The sequence below is a fragment of the Aquarana catesbeiana genome, linkage group LG01 (genome assembly GCF_042186555.1).
Source record: "Aquarana catesbeiana isolate 2022-GZ linkage group LG01, ASM4218655v1, whole genome shotgun sequence".
Lineage (NCBI taxonomy): Eukaryota > Metazoa > Chordata > Amphibia > Anura > Ranidae > Aquarana > Aquarana catesbeiana.
The window spans coordinates 241,214,212-241,231,421 of record NC_133324.1 but is presented as its reverse complement, the minus strand read 5'-3'; the positions used below and the strand labels follow the sequence as shown (position 1 = coordinate 241,231,421).

Here is a 17,210-nt window from a genome sequence, read left to right as displayed (position 1 = left end):
TTATAACTGTGGAAGAGCTTTGCACAGAGCAAATAAAAAAATTATTTCCTATCACACTTATCAGCTAGCCAGAAAAAATAAAAAACAATTACTTTGTCTAAAAACAGAGAAAAAAGGTTGTAGTATCACAACAATTAAAAATAATTTCTAAAAGAACAGGGTCCTGGTTCACACAGCCGTGACTTCTTTAGGTGTTGTTGGGCCTTCTGCCCTTTTGGAGGAGGTCTTAGCTATGGTCTTTCAGGATTTATATCCCGGATTACATAGATGATTTCTGACTGTGTGAAGAGACTGCAAATTTGCTACCGTGTACTCCATGACATACTAAGTATCTGATTTGCCTACAACCTTAGGCTGCCATACATTATACAATCATCTTGTACAAATTTCCTTTAGATTTACCAAAACCATATAATATGAGGTCAAACCTAAACACTTTCAATTTGTATGCATGCATGCAGGCAGGACCTTGCACTATGCAGTTGAAGGTAAATCTAAAAAATTGAATAGGAAAATTGTATAATGTATGGCCAGCTTTAGCTCCATCTAAGCTTTTGGTTACAGAGACTCCATTTCCTAGTTGCTCAAGTCTGTGACTAATGAGCTTTCCCCTGAGGAGTCATATTAATGCTGCTTATCATTCCTAATTTGAAGGAGACAGTTTCAGCCCTTATTGATGCAGTGTGCACCACTCTGAAGCTGGAAGATCAGCTTGTCACTTCGACCAGTGCTGTGTCTGGCTTTTTTTCCTACATGTCTGATCCCAAAAACTTCAAAAACATTCCATTAGCTCCTAGTTTTTCAGTTGCCTGTGTATGTTGACTGGAAGCAGCCTAATCATATCTTTGCTTCTCCCAAATGTTTTTCTTTCTACCTGTTTAGGGTGGAATATTTCACAAAGTGGTCCATTCCTTCTGTGGCTTTAGCAATTTCTCACCATAATAAAGCAACTATTGTACTGGTAGAGGATGCCCCTTAAGCATCCCACCATTTTACTATGCATTCGACTTCCATGTTGGTTCTGTGACCAACTGCCAGACCTGGTATTCAAAGACTGTCAGTCCACCCAGAAGCACTATTTAGCATTAATGTACACCTCTGTTTCTCAGAGTGGAGCAAATTGATCTTGTCTCTGGACAAACCGATTCATTTAACACCAAGAACCAGGCTGTCTCTGTCTTGGTGGCTTTGGGATCAAGCTCTGTGAGGGAAAGATCCTGATGACAGACACAAGACTGTTGGGCTTGGGGGGGGGGGGGAGTTCTATTCAGTTCTAGTCAGACAATGTCACGGCCGTGGCATACATCAGTCATCAGGGAGGAACAAGAGGTAGAGCAAAACCTGTCTCCTGCTATCGCGTCTGGACTCATGAAAGTGGTACCCAGATGTGTTCTAAGACTTGTGTTGAAGGTCGGGGCCACTGGATGTGGACCTCCTTGCCTTCAGATTCAACAATCAACTAGATCGGTTTGTATGCAGGTTCTGGGATCAGCTCACATAAGCAGTGGATACATTGGCTCAGTACAGTCTAATCTATGCCTTTTCTACCCTGAACCTTCTTTGACTGCTTTGTAGGATTGAGATGGAGGACATTCTGATGGTGCTCATTGGCCCAGCAGTGTGTGGTACACTGACCTTATAAGACTGCTGTCATCAGGATCTGCTTTCCCAAGGACCGATTTACCACCTTGCTTTTCAGTCACTGGCTTTAATGGCATAGCTGTTAAAGTCCAGGTTTTAAAGCTGAATTCAGGGCAAATCTTTTTTTTTTTTTTTTGGTTAACCGCTCATTTGGTCTAGGGGTTCGGAGAGCCGAGATATACTCGCCTAATCATCTGATCCTCCCAGAGCAAGACCCCTGGGATCCTCGCTTAGGGTCCTGCCCCATGCCCCAGTGTTATTCCTATGATGCTGAAAACTAGAAAGTCTACTTCCCACAAAGTCAATCATTGAACGTCATGGACAAAGGAGTAATTTGCTTAATGTGAGTCCAAGAGCCTTCACTGTAGGGCAAATACTTTCTTTCCTGCAGTTTGGCCAAGATCAACATTTTGGCTCTAAGTAACAACAAAGGCCACATTTCTGCACTTGACACTCTGTTCCAGAGACCCTTTAGCTTTCAAATCTCTGATCAAGAGATTTGTGCTGGGGGTTACCCACTCAAATCCCCTCTGCCTCCATGAGTTTTTAGTCTGGTCCTCTAGGTTTTTCAGAAGTCTCCCTTTGACCCATCATACTCCTCCCCTTTCTGCTCTGACCCACAGTGTAGTTTTCCTTGTAGCTATCACCCTAGCTTAGGTGAGTCTTTGAACTGGAGGTATCAAAAAAAAATTTCGTGGGGGTCCCCCCCCCTTCAGGTCTGGTATGGATATTAAGGGGAACCCTGCGCCAAATGAAAAAAAAAATGGCATAGGGGTCCCCCCAAAATCCATACCAGACCCTTATTCGATCACGCAACCAGGCAGGCTGCAGGAAAGGGGGGGGCGGGAGAGCGCCCCCCCCTCCTGAACTGTACCAGGCCACATGCCCTCAACATGGGGAGGGTGCTTTCGAGTAGCCCCCCAAAGCACCTTGTCCCCATGTTGATGGGGACAAGGGTCTCATCCCCACAACCCTTGCCCGGTGGTTGTGGGGGTCTGCGGGCGGGGGGCTTATTGGAATCTGGAATCCCCCTTTAACAAGGGCCCCCCCCCCCATGTGAATTGGTAACGGGTACATTGTACCCCTACCATTTCACAAAAAAAGTGTAAAAAAGAGAGGAGACACTTTGGGACAAGTCCTTTATTCAAAAATAAAAACGTCCCACGATGTAAACCCACCTCATGCCACTTACGAGCCGAAAAAGGGAAAAAAAAGCCGCAACAGCTCCGCCTCAATTGGAGGCTCCCGCCGAGTGACACTTCTTCTCGGTGACAGCTGTTTTATAGCTGAGGGTGACATAAACGGGTGACCCCGCCCCCCTCTGATGCCACGTGACATCAGAGGAAGGCCGGGTCGTCCGTTTACATCACCGAGTGGCCCCACGCTCAGCTATATAACAGCTGTCACCAAGAAGAAGCGTCACTTGGCAGGAGCCTCCCATGGAGGCGGATCTGTTGCTGCTTTTTTTTCTTTCTTTTTTCGTCAGGCGGAGTGAGATGGATCTATATCATGGGACATTTTTTATTTTTTTTTATCTTTTAACCGCTTCAGCCCCGGAAGATTTTACCCCCTTCGAGACCAGAGCACTTTTCGCGATTTGGCACTGCGTTGCTTTAACTGACAATTGCGCGGTTGTGCGATGTTGCACCCAAACAAAATTGACGTCCTTTTTTTCTCACAAATAGAGCTTTCTTTTGGTGGTATTTGATCACCTCTGTGGTTTTTATTTTTTGCGCTATAAACAAAAAAAGAGCGACAATTTTGAAAAAAATGCACTATTTTTTACTTTTTGTTATAATAAATATCCCCCAAACGATTTTTTTTCCTCAGTTTAGGCAGATATGTATTCTTCAACATATTTTTGGTGAAAAAAATAGCAACAAGCGTATATTGATTGGTTTGCGCAAAAGTTATAGTGTCTACAAAATAGGGGATAGTTTTATGGCATTTTTATTATTCTTTTTTTTTTTTTACTAGTAATGGTGGCGATCTGCGATCTTTATCGGGACTGCGACATTATGGCGGACACTTTTGATATTTTTGGGACCATTGGCATTTATACATCGATCAGTGCTAAAAAAAATGCACTGATTACTGTAAAAATGTCACTGGCAGGGAAAGGGTTAACCGCTAGTGGGTGATCAAAGAATTAATTGTGTTCCATCTCTGTGTTCTAAGGGGGGATGGGACTGCCTAGGGGAGATGACAGATCGTTGTTCATACTTTGTATGAACAGAGGATCAGTCTCTTCTCCCCTCAGAGAACCGGAAACTGTGTGTTTACACACACAGATCCCGGTCTCGGTGTGTTACCAGCGATCGCGGGAGCACGGCTGTGATCGCGACCACCGGGCACTCGCATCGGCTCCGGGGACGAGCAGTGCGCCCCTAGTGGCCACTGGGCGAAGCGACCTTGCATAACGTCATTTCGCCCAGCCGTACCATTCTGCCGCAGTGAAACTGCGGCAGCTGGTCGGCAAGTGGTTAATAAAGGACTTGTCCCAAAGTGTCTCTTGTCTTTTTACAATTTTTGACACTTTTCTTGTGAAATGGTAAGGGTACAATGTACTCGTTACCAATTCACATAGGGGGGAGGCTGGGATCTGGGGGTCCCCTTATTAAAGGGGGCTTCCAGATTCCGATAATCCCACCGTCCGCAGACCACCACAACCACCGAGCAAGGGTTGTGAGGATGAGGCCCTTGTCCCCATTAACATGGGGACAAGGTGCTTTGGGCTGCTACTTCAAAGCACCCTCCCCATGTTGAGGGCATGTGGCCTGGTATGGTTCAGGAGGTGGGGCACTGTCCCCCTCCTGAACCCCCCTGAAGGGCCTGGTATGGATTTTGGGGGGACCCCCACGCAATTTTTTTTTAAAATTTTTGTTCGGGGTTCCCCTTAATATTTATACCAGACTCAAAGGGCCTGGTAATGGACTGGGGTTTGGATTTGGATATTTTTTTATAACCTAACCCTGATTTGTACTTCTCAACAACATTGTCCCTTACTTGTTTGGAGAGTTCCTTGGTCTTCATGCCAGTGTTTGGTTAGTGGTGCCTCTTGCTTAGGTTTTACAGCCTCTGGGGCCTTTCAAAAAGGTGTGTGTATATGTAATTACAGATCATGTGACACTTAGATTGCACACAGGTGGACATCATTTCACTAATTTTGTGGCTTCTAAAGGTAATTGGTTGCACCAGAGCTTTTTATGGGCTTCATAACAAAGGGGGTGAATACATACACACATGCCAATTATCAGTTTAATTTCTGAAAAATAGTTTTATGTATATATTTTTCTAATTTTACTTCACCAACTTTTGTGTTCTGATCCATCACATATAATTCAGATTAAAAAACATTGAACTAAAGGCTGTAATGTAACAAAATAGGTAAAAAGCCAAGGGGGGTGAATACTTTTGCAAGGCACTGTATATATGGGTAACATGACTATTGCATAGGTGTCCCTAATAAGTAATCTTCAAATCAATAAATACAGACAAAATATTCACCACCAATAATGTAAATGTCCAAAATGGATCAATAAATGAACGTGTGAAGGAGGGTACCACCACAATTCCAAATTATGCCAAATGCTTTCTGTTTGTGAATGTAGATGTGCAACCAAGTGAATATATACCACCACCAACTGTTGCAGCCTCTTACTGAATAATGAGACCCCAAGTTATAGGTGGTCTCATATGAGCATGTTTAACAGCAATTATCTATCCACAGCTTTGGAGTCATATGGGAAGCCACAGCAACAGGGTAATCAATGGCACTTAGGAACTTCCAGGCACACCAGCAGAGATGTAATGTTTGCACCGCCACTCCACCATGTACATTAATCACATGTAAAAGATAAGCGAACATTCAATAGATTTATTGAGTCAAATTATTGTGCTACTACTCACATTGATAATAATTGCACGTAAAACCGCCCCAAGTAATGGGAGTAATAAGGTCAACACAGGCTCCGCCCCAATGCATTTCAACCAATGGGCTGTTATCAAGGGCGTCCTTGATAACCAAGGGCGTCCTTGATAAACAAGGGCTGCAGTCCATTTCTATGTTTTCCACACTCTGAAGACCCCTTGGGGGTATGCCCACCATGACGCTTGAAGCCTGGATCTTTTTAGACCCAGCCTAGTGGATAAGGTTTATGGACATTGGTTTTTAGGGGGTTATTTACTAAAGCTGGAGAGTGGAAAATCTGGTGCAACTCTGCATAGAAACCAATCAGCTTCCAGGTTTTATTGTCAAAGCTTAATTGAAGAAGCTGAAGTTAGAAGCTGGCTGGTTACCATGCACAACTTCACCAGATTCTGAGTGCACCAGATTTAGTAAATCTGCCCCTTTGTCTTAAACACGCTGTCCACAGGACATAGTACTTTATGCAGTTTTGTGTGCAAAGGTTTGGGGTGTTATTTTCAGTTATCAGCAGGAAAAAAATTCAATGCGCTTTTTTATTTTTTTCATTATGAAGATTTATAGTTTAATAATAACGATTAAAGAAAACCTAATATCCAACAGGTAAGGTAAATGACAATTAAAGCCAAACTTCGGAGATAAACCTACCCTTTACAGTGGGGGTCCCAGCACTGCAAGAGTTTAATGCTTATTTTTGCTTTTGGTACCATTTGATAAACTCATTTGTTTACCTTATCCCCTGATCCCCAGCAGTTAGCCCTCTCCTCTTCCCTCCAGGTTGTGGGTAGGCCCTCGGCATCCTCATTTACAATGCAGGACTGCTTTTCCTACATTACATGTGATGTTGTTAGAGTGCAAACAGCAGACAGAACGTTAAGAGAAGCAGCTTCTGGGAATCTGTCGCATGGAGAAGAGGACCCTGCAGGAATGAAGCGTAAGGTGTGTAAAAGTGCTTTTTAACGGTACCCTAGGCAAAAACAAGCATTTAACCCTTGTAGTACCAGTGAAGCCACATGGCAAAAGAGGGTAATCCATTCATTTCCCTAGAATTCAGCTATAAAAAAAAACACCCCCTGGATATGAATAGGGATGACCTCCTAACGCTGACAGGTGAAGTCCCTTTTTTGGCTGGTAAAGTGTTAAAGTAGTTCCTTCTCCGCTTGCTGTATCATAAGTCAAATTCAGATTTTCAAAGTATGTTTGAATCTGACTGTTGCTTTGAAAAATTATTTGTATGGACTATTTCATACATCAGCCTTTCTGGATGTGATTAGAAATTTGGACAGTTGTGGAGGCAACATGGACTCTCGTGGTACGGTATAAACTTACAACAGTCAATTTACAAAAATATATAAATGTATTATACGCAAATACACACATCATAAAAAGCCTTCAATAGTAGATAAATTACATTAGATGCTGCTTATCATGGAGTATCCACTTGTCTGACACAATTTGAAAAAAACTTAGATATACATAATGCTGTTACACACGGAGATTTGTTCTTCCAGTTACACACTCTACATGTTTCAGGGTTACCCCCTTCTTCAGGAGTATATTAGGTCAGATATATCAGTAAACATAGAGTCTAATATGCCCCTCAGTATATCCTTCAATATTAAGGATTAAGCTCATGTGAAATAGTTGATTTTGGGGCAAAAAAGGAAACTCACCCACATAGCCGGCACCAGAATTTTGGGCGTCACAAGGCCAAAAATTGGCAATCTCCCGGGCGAGTGCGGGAACCAGGAAAAGTGAAGTCACATAAAAGAGACCATTGCATAAAAAAGAATATACTTTAAAAATAAAAAACTAATATTTAAAAAATTCATAGGGTGGAGAAATCTCTCTCACAGCCATCGTAATTCAGATAATTAAATTCAAAGAATACAATCAAAGCATTTCAATTGGTGATACACACCTATGAAGTCTTCACTAAACAGTGCATGTAATTTGGGCATGGAGAGAGAGTGTTATCCAAATGTATATTGAAGTCAGGTGTAGATGGAAATAGTCTAAGGAACCATCCAAAGCCACATATAGATTCTATGTAATATATGGAGAGCATTAAAGAAACCTATTGTTAGAATGGTTGAAACATCTTAGCACCGATCTAGTCCTAATGAGAGTAATCAAAGGAAACACCAACCTATCTGAGAGATCTAAAGGTATAATGTCAGGATCACATCAAGTGGATTGGATATACTCAATAGGGATCCAAGCTTCAAAAAAATGTTCACAATGAAATATTACACAGGATCTCAGACAAACACCAGATCCACCAGGATCTGTGGACAAACATATCATTAGAAGTGGTTCATACAGGAACGTATCATAAGGGTCATACCAACGCATATAACAAGACACATGTCAGTCGATCAACTCCACAGAATGTCTCTCCACCGCCATGCAAACTGCCACAGGGAACATCTGAAAGTTCAGTTCCTCTTAAATACCATAAGATACAGCTGATTCCTATCCGTTGAGACATCATTGGCGTGCACCAAGGCGCCGCAATATGACATCAACGGATACGACTCCAGACTGTGCATGTGGACATGCGCAGTACTGCACGACGATTTGTAACTTTGAAACACAAAAAACAAAAACGTCGGCCCATCCACAAGTCTAATATCTGTGTGCGCCATCTAGTGGATCTAACACAGAAGACAAGAAGGTGGGGAATCACACACTCGCCCAGGAGAAATAGACCTCCAAAAACAACCGGAAGTCGGACATGGGGAGTAATGGCCCCTATTCACAAGGATCCAATCCAAGACCGAGGAAAATAAAGAGGGGATAAAGAATTATATTAATCTAAAAATACAAAATATATATTAATCCATTAGATAGTATTAACTATGTCGGTTCAATATCAAAGTGTCCAGATAACCATTGTTTATATAAAATTCTAACCCTACAGTATCGCAGTATCCAAAATTTCGGGTACCATAAAGCTAGAACCACTGACAGATTGGAAAGAGAATGGGGATTTTCAATAGAAAGAGCAAACAAGAATTTTTAAAAATGATATAATGAGAGACAGGGATAGTGCCATGAGGTCCCAAGGGATACCAATTGGTCCCATGGGATCAACGCCTACAAAAAGGGTCTGTAGGAGTTGACCTCATGAATCCCTGGGGGATTAAGAGCAGAAAGCTTTTCAATCCAGTAAGTCTCGGCCCTTAGGATAGCAATGTTCCAGTCGCCACCCCTAGGATTATGGGAGACAACTTCCAATACAAAAAATGACATCACAGAATTATCAAATCTGTGATGTAAACCTATGTGTCGAGTGACTGGTGTCACAATTTTACCTCCATCGGAATAGTAAAGATGATCCCTCATCCTTAATCCGAGCTCACGAATGGTCTTGCCTGTAAAATGCATGCCATTGACAGGTCATCAAATAAATCACTCCGCGAGTAGCACAATCAGCATATTGTCTTGAATGGAACCATTGGCCATTAGGTAGATATATGCCAGCACCCTCACAGATCCATGGGCAGCGGCTACATCTACCACAGCAGTAGGTTTCCTTACAGGAGCGAGGTAAGGTCTCCAAATTAGCTTGGTAATGGCTACTAGTCAAAGTATTACTCAGTGAGGTCGCCCTCCTAAATACCTACTCTGGGGTAGAATGTACGTATTTAGCCAGGGTATAATCTTCGGCTAACAGGTGCCAGTTATTAGAAATCAGCAAACGTAAAGAACGTTCATGAGCAGAAAAATGAGTGATGAATTTCACTGTAATAATTTCGCTTTTGGAAGTTTTTTTTGAATAGAAGTTCAGCTCTTGGTCTTATTCTAGCTTTATTGAAGGCTTTTCTCAACAAATTCTGGACTATTCCCTGTCAGATAGTCTTAATCTTAAAAGATCAGACTGACAAAAGAAATCTTCTTCAGATGAGCAATTCCTGCGAATGCGCAGGTATTGCGCATATGATATGCTTCTGATGAGTGAGGCAGAGTGAGAACTTTGGGCATGCAAGATAATATTACCCGAGCTAGGCTTACGATATAAATCAGTAGTGATGTAGCCATTTTCATCAATGCAGATTGACAAATCCAGAAATGCGATGTCAACAGCATTAAATGTGTATGTAAATTTCAAATTAAAATAATTGATGTTAAGGGCATCGAGAAACCCCAACAGTTCATCTCTAGACCCTGTCCACACAATCGGAAGATCGTCAATGAACCAAAACCAAAATTGTACATGATTCAAACAAGGCAGAAATCGGAGAACAATCACATCTCCCATCCCCCCAAATATAAATTGGCATAAGCCGGGGCACAACAAGTGCCCATTGCCACTCCTTGCCTTTGTAAGTAGGCTTGATTCATGAAGACAAAATGATTTCCGGTAAGTATAAATATAAGTAGATCCAGAATAAGTACATTATGGGACCAGGTGGTATGATCCTGCTCTTCTAAAACAGACTTGATCACCCGGACACTTCGCTCGTGCGGGATACTAGAGTACAAAGCCTCTATATCCACGGCTACGAGCAGGGCGTCTGGGGGAACATGAGTCCCCTCCTATATGTCTCAACAGGTCCTGTTAGTCCCAAATGTAAGATGGAAGGCAAGTGACATGTGGCATTAAAAATGAGTCCACATATCTACTAGCCTTTTCCGTTAAGGATTCGTTTCCAGAAATAATAGGTCTCCCAGAGTTTTATTTTTAATTCTTGTGAATCTTGGGGAGGCCGTCAAAAGTAGCCAATTTTGGAAATTTGGGGATCAGGTATTCTAGGGTTTATTTTTACTTTCTGGATGTGAGGAGCATGCTTGCAGTAGATGTGTTTTGGAACACCTCATCTGCATTATAATTAGTATGCAATAAATATGGGAGTGGGATGGGATTGTGCACTATAACAAAGCTAAGAATAAAGCTGAAAGAAGCTGACCTAGAAAGTTTTGTTCCTGTATACATTTTAAGGTTTAAATTTATTTTTTATAATATGCAGCCCAACCTATAGCCCTAATACATATAATAAAGTGTGCTGCTCAGTATATTTTACATTTATGAGAATGTTTTCCTGGCTGGGGCTAATTCACCCTTGTATAAACATTTACAATCACTGATAAAAGATACATCCAACACACAGCTGAGGATGTGTCAGCTGCTACTCATATGACTACAAGAAGCCAGATATATTACATATGTTACATTTTCACATACAGGCTACATACCCGGCTGCAGAGTTGGAATGCAATACAAACAAGTGATGATTAAAAAGAACTCTAAGAACAGACTGTCCTGGTATAATATATTATTGCTGAATGGCTGAGCCGTCCTTATAATGATTCACATGACATTTTTTTTTTCATTGTTACTGGATTTGACAAGTGCATGGAATGACTAACAGTACATTCTATTTTGATTCATCAAAAAGACATTGTTGAAACCCTGAGCAGAACCATTATATTTTTTTTAAAGTGTTTAGCAGAGATAAAGAAATGTTTTTTCATAAATGTTTACAACACATACTATATGTATATAGTATTTATAGCTGACATATGTCATGTCAAAATTTTAAGTTATGACAGTCTTTTTTTTTTCCAGTACCTTTTTTATCAAAGATTATAGAAAAGTACAGACATTATTTATTATTATACACGATTTATATAGCACCAACAGTTTACACGGCGCTTTACAATGTATAGGGGAGACAACACAATTACAATACAGTTCAATACAAAAGGTACAGGAGGGCCCTGCTCGTAGAGCTTACATTCTAAAGGGAGGGGGTGGTGGTACAAAAGGTAATCGCTGCAGAGAATGATTTGATGGGGGTGGCTCGGGGACAGTTGTTATGTGGGTGAGGGATAGGCTTCCCTGAATAAATGAGTTTTCAGGGATCTCCTAAAGGTGGACAGGGTAGGGGCTGATCGGACATACTGGGGTAGGGAGTTCCAGAGGATGGGAGAGGCTCTGGAGAAGTCCTGAAGGCGAGCATGGAAGGAGGTAACAAGGGAGCTAGAGAGCAGGAGGTCCCGGGAGGAGTGGAGGGGACGATTTGGGTGATATCTGCAGATGAGGTTGGTGATGTAGCTGGGGGCGATGTTGTGGATGGCCTTGTATGTTATGGTTAGCATTTTGAATTTTACACGGTGGGGTAGAGGAAGCCAGTGAAGAGATTGGCAGAGAGGGGCAGCAGTCATGAATCGATTAGTGAGGTGTATTAGTCTAGCAGCAGCATTCATAATAGACTGAAGGGGGGATAGTCTGCTTAAGGGTAGGCCATTAAGGAGAGAGTTGCAGTAGTCAAGGCGGGAAATAATCAAGGAGTGAATAAGTTGCTTTGTGGTGTCATTAGTCAGGAAGGGTCGAATTCTGGAGATGTTGCGGAGGTTAAGGCGGCAGGATTTAGCCAGTGATTGGATATGGGGGCTGAAGGAGAGGTCAGAGTCAAGGAGTACACCCAGGACCCTGGCATGTGTAGAGGGACCAGACATAGTATATATTATTTCAGAAAGTACAATGCAAGCACATAGTGTGGTACACATGTGAACAAGATGATTGGTGATTCCTAGGCAGCTCCAATAAACTTGATATAGTGTGACTTATCATGGTGGCATCTCCCACAGCGATCAAAACTAGTGGGATAAGTAGCATGGACAACATCAGGTACCAAAAGTAGAGTATTTTATACGAGTTTTCTTTATAAAGAGTGCAGAGGGAGCTCTTGGCTGCCTGAGACCAGACCACCCGCCATGCTTCTAAGGAGAGTTCTTCACCAAGGAATCCTTTCCTACTTGAGCATATATGAGTGCTTACCACAGGCTTGAATTGGATAGGTATTCAGAATAGTATAGATATCAGAAATTAAGCCCTTTTGGGAGGGGCCCTCTAATATTATTCATTCAAAAGGAGTCAGGGGGTCATTAAGTTATGACAGTCTTATTTAATATTTTTGTATTTTTTTAAAACAAACTGGGTTAAAGCTGAATTCCAGGCAAATGTAAATGGTTGAAAAAAGACTTGCCATCACTCTTGTTAAAATCCCCTGTATAGCAGAGCTCAGACTGGAACAGGAAAAAGGAGCACAGGGAGTCAATCAGTTCTTATCTAACGCTCCTGAAGGGATGATAGGAGAGAGTAGAGTGACAGAAAAATGAGCTATTCATTGTACTGCTTCTTGTATACTGTCCAATCACAGGCTGAGTTACTTAAACTCAGCAGAGAACAATCAGGTTGCCTGCCCTAACAGACTGGGCTGTGTTGTGTAGCAAAGATGTTTAAATCTCAGAACTGGATAAACAGAAATACACATTCCTCAGCAGATAAAATTGCTACTATATATTTATTTCATGTATATTTTGCTGTTTGTCTGGAATTTAGCTTAAACCATTAAGGTCACTTGTGCAGAATGTATTTGAATATATAAAATAAAGGCAACCTAAAAAGGTGCAATTTGAGTTAACTCTTTCAGTTCAATTCCAACTTGAGTGCTACTAGGGGATTCAAGGGAACATTCTGATGAATGTGCCTGCATCGCAAACCAGTTTCAAAAAGCTGGAAAGGGACAGTGTGCGTTAAAGGCACACTTTGGCTTTTAGAAAAGCCTGTTCAGATGTAAAGCTGGCCATACATTAGTAGATTTTTGTTTAAAATTTTTCATTCAAAGAATGTTCATTCGATTTTCTAATGGGCAGTGAAGTCAAATCAATGTTTTTTTTCAACCATAGTGACTAGAAAATGTATGTTTAATCTTTGTTTATTGATTTTTTTATTTGCGCACAAATACCTATGAAAAAAACAGAAAGATCAAGAGGTTCAAGATAAGATCTGTATTCAGTACAGCATATGTAACAGTAACAGTAAGTCATGTATACTAGTACATAAGGCAAATAAGAGTACAACTTGGTGATTTCCTGATAGGTAGAAAACAAGTGAGCATATCGACCCTAGTAAGGGGGACGTAAGTGATCATCCAGCATTTGCATGGAGTGAAGTTTCAACAGAATGCCTGTATCAGCAACATAGAGGACCTTAGAGGATGTTCATCGGGGGAGGGTTGTCAACATCAAAAACAATAGTGAATCCCTACCAAGGGTTTTTACATAATAGTTATATAAAAACCCAGTTTCCAAGGGTAGATAAGCACGAATGAGGGGAGAAAAGAGAAGGAAAGAAAAAAAAAAGAAAAAGAGGGGGGGAAAGGGGGGGGGGGAGCAACCCAAGCACTATGAAGGGAAACAAAACCAAGCATCTAAGAAGGATAACAAATATTTTGTCAGGGAGGTCACAGGAGGCAAATTTAGAGGAATGTCGAAAGTGATTCCAGACCAACCAGGTCAAGGTATACTTATCAGTTTTATTTGTCCCAAGAGATCAACCTTTCTAGATGACCATTTCACAGGCCCAATCCACAAAGGATGGGGTAGCAGTTTTCGCCACGCCCTGGCAAAAACAGTATGTGCAGAAGTCAAGAAGTGTCGGAGAAGACTTTTTTATTTTGTTTATAGGATCCAGGTATCATCGAAAGCAACGTGATGAGAGGAGACTTAATTTTGTCCCCAACTAAATCATAGTAGAGGTGAAGTATTTTGTCCCAGAAAGGAGTTATAAGCGGGCAAGTGCTCCAAATGTGAGTCATGGTGCCGTGACTAGAAAATTTAAAGCAGCAGGATTGCTAAAAAAAAACACGTTGTGGGTTTATTACTACTTTAATCTATCTATCTATCTATCTATCTATCTATCTATCTATCTATCTATCTATCTATCTATCTATCTATCTATCTATCTATCTATCTATCTATCTATCTATCTATCTATCTAGTTACCTTTTATCCTCTGCAGCCATCTCATCTCTTTCTCTTTTTTGTTAGGTACTGGATGACCCCAGCGAGGACCATCTATACATGGGTATAGAATCTTTTTTTTTTTTTTTTTTCCAAACTGTGCATTAATTTTTTAATTTTTTTTTACATTTCTTTTTATTACATTTTAAGCATAGAGAAAATTGAGTACTGTCCGTGATACTTTTTTTATTTGCACTAACATACAATTTTTCAGGACAAGCTTTCGGGGTATGTCCCCTTCTTCAAGGTCCAAGCAGTACTGATTCACAATTTTTTAAGCAAAATGTTAAAGAAAAAAAAAAAAAAAAAAAAGGAGAGAAAACCAAACACATACAAATCAATGGTAATAAAGATAGCAGCAGAGTTAGTGAGATAAGACAGAGGGAGAGCTAGGGGGGAATGCAGGGGGGGGGATACTAATCACAGAGTGGTCGTAAAACTTTAGCATAATGTGTAAGGAAACCAATATCTAAATTCAGGCCATTATTCTTCGTGTCAAAAAGAAGTATCATTCTTAGTTCAAACGTTTTCCTTTCCTGGATAGTTCTGAAATTCCCTTTAAGAACTAAGACATTGAGGTCTTCTATGGTGTGGTCCGATTGTGAGAAATGATGTCCCACAGGTGTGCATAAACTGTCTTCTTTATGTTCTTTGATGGTATGTCTGTGCAAATTCATCCTCGCTTGCAACTTCTGTCCTGTTTCACCAACATAAGATCCTTTGCTGCACCTTTTGCATTGGATGAGGTACACGACATTACTGGAGGTACAGCTGTAAGATCCCATGATATTGAAGGTCCCATTTGTGTGTGTAACACTTTTGGATAGATTTATCTGGTTGCATAGTTTGCAGCGTTTTTTATTGCAGGGTTTGCTACCATTATTTTTGACTTCATAATCGGAGTGAAGTTTCCTGCTGATTAGTTTGTGTCTGAGGTTGGGTGGTTGTCTGAAAGCCAATAATGGGGGTTGTTGGAATATTCCTTTCAGAGTTTCATCCTCTGTTATAATGGGTTGTAAATCTTTGATTATCTTTTTGATCCCTTCAAGTGCTGGGTTGTATGTGGTGACTAGAGGTACTCGGTTATTTGTTTTTTTCTCTGTGTATTGGAGGAGATTTTCTCTTCGGGTTTTCAAGGCTGTGTTTATGCTGTTGTTTATGGTTTTGTCTTTGTAACCTTTCTTATGGAAGGAGTCTGCCAGTGTTCTGAGATGTTTATCTCTGTCTTCTGGGTCTGAACAAATTCGGTGGTATCTGATGGCCTGGCTGTGTATGATGGCCCGTTTGGTGTGTTGGGGGTGAAAACTGGAACTATGAAGATAGCTGCATCGGTCAGTCGGTTTTCTGTATATTGACGTGTGTAGCTTGTCATCCCTGATGTATACTGTAGTGTCCAGGAAGTTGACATGTGTGTTCGAATAGTCCATTTTTAGTTTGATAGATGGGTGAAAAGTGTTGATCAATGAAAAGAATTGGTTTAGATTTTCTTCACCTTCAGTCCATATCGTGAATATATCATCAATATAGCGATAATATCTGTATGGCTTTTGTTGTATGCTGTTCAGAAATTTGTCCTCCAGGTCAGCCATAAATAAATTTGCATATTGTGGTGCCATTTTGCTTCCCATAGCAGTACCCATACACTGGAGATAGATGTCATTATTGAAAGTGTAGTAGTTGTGTGTTTCCTGGCTTGTGGATCTTGGGCAGCATGTAGAAGTCTCCAATTTCTGGATTATCCGGAATCGCATTGATGAGTTCTGAATGTACTTACTACAAAAAACTGGATTATAATCCGACCCAGGATTTTACTAAGCAATTAAAAGGTCTCATTGCGACAATGCCAAGCCACCTACATTCAGAACTCATCAATGCGATTCCGGATAATCCAGAAATTGGAGACTTCTACATGCTGCCCAAGATCCACAAGCCAGGAAATCCAGGCAGACCCATTATAACAGGTATGAATACACTTACTGAACATATCTCAGGCCTTGTAGAAAACATGTTAAAACCTTTAGTCATGAACACTGCAAGTTTCCTGCAAGACACCACTGATTTTCTGAACAAGCTTAACAATATACAACAATTACCACCTAATACACTTCTAGTCACTATGGATGTAGAATCTCTGTACAGTAACATCCCTCACAAGGATGGGTTGGCGGCATGTCACAGATTCTTATCATCCTCACCAGACCACAAATACACTGCTGAGGATGTGACACGGCTCATTGAATTCATTCTTACACACAACTACTTCACTTTCAATAATGACATCTATCTCCAGTGTATGGGTACTGCTATGGGAAGCAAAATGGCACCCCAATATGCAAATTTATTTATGGCTGACCTGGAGGACAAATTTCTGAACAGCATACAACAAAAGCCATACAGATATTATCGCTATATTGATGATATATTCATGATATGGACTGAAGGTGAAGAAAATCTAAACCAATTCTTTTCATTGATCAACACTTTTCACCCATCTATCAAACTAAAAATGGACTATTCGAACACACATGTCAACTTCCTGGACACTACAGTATACATCAGGGATGACAAGCTACACACGTCAATATACAGAAAACCGACTGACCGATGCAGCTATCTTCATAGTTCCAGTTTTCACCCCCAACACACCAAACGGGCCATCATACACAGCCAGGCCATCAGATACCACCGAATTTGTTCAGACCCAGAAGACAGAGATAAACATCTCAGAACACTGGCAGACTCCTTCCATAAGAAAGGTTACAAAGACAAAACCATAAACAACAGCATAAACACAGCCTTGAAAACCCGAAGAGAAAATCTCCTCCAATAC

The 17,210-nt window shown here is 41.0% G+C and overlaps 1 protein-coding gene across 8 annotated transcripts in view; it reads left to right on the top strand.

The window, feature by feature from the left end:
- Positions 1 to 17,210, top strand: part of CAMKK2 (calcium/calmodulin dependent protein kinase kinase 2) — a 215,025-nt gene that overhangs the window by 115,314 nt on the left and 82,501 nt on the right. For all 8 annotated transcript variants that reach the window (XM_073626573.1, XM_073626555.1, XM_073626539.1 and 5 more), the window contains exon 7: positions 14,408 to 14,444. In XM_073626573.1, coding sequence (XP_073482674.1) covers positions 14,408 to 14,444 — 37 coding nt within the window. The remainder of the gene's footprint in view (positions 1 to 14,407; positions 14,445 to 17,210) is intronic.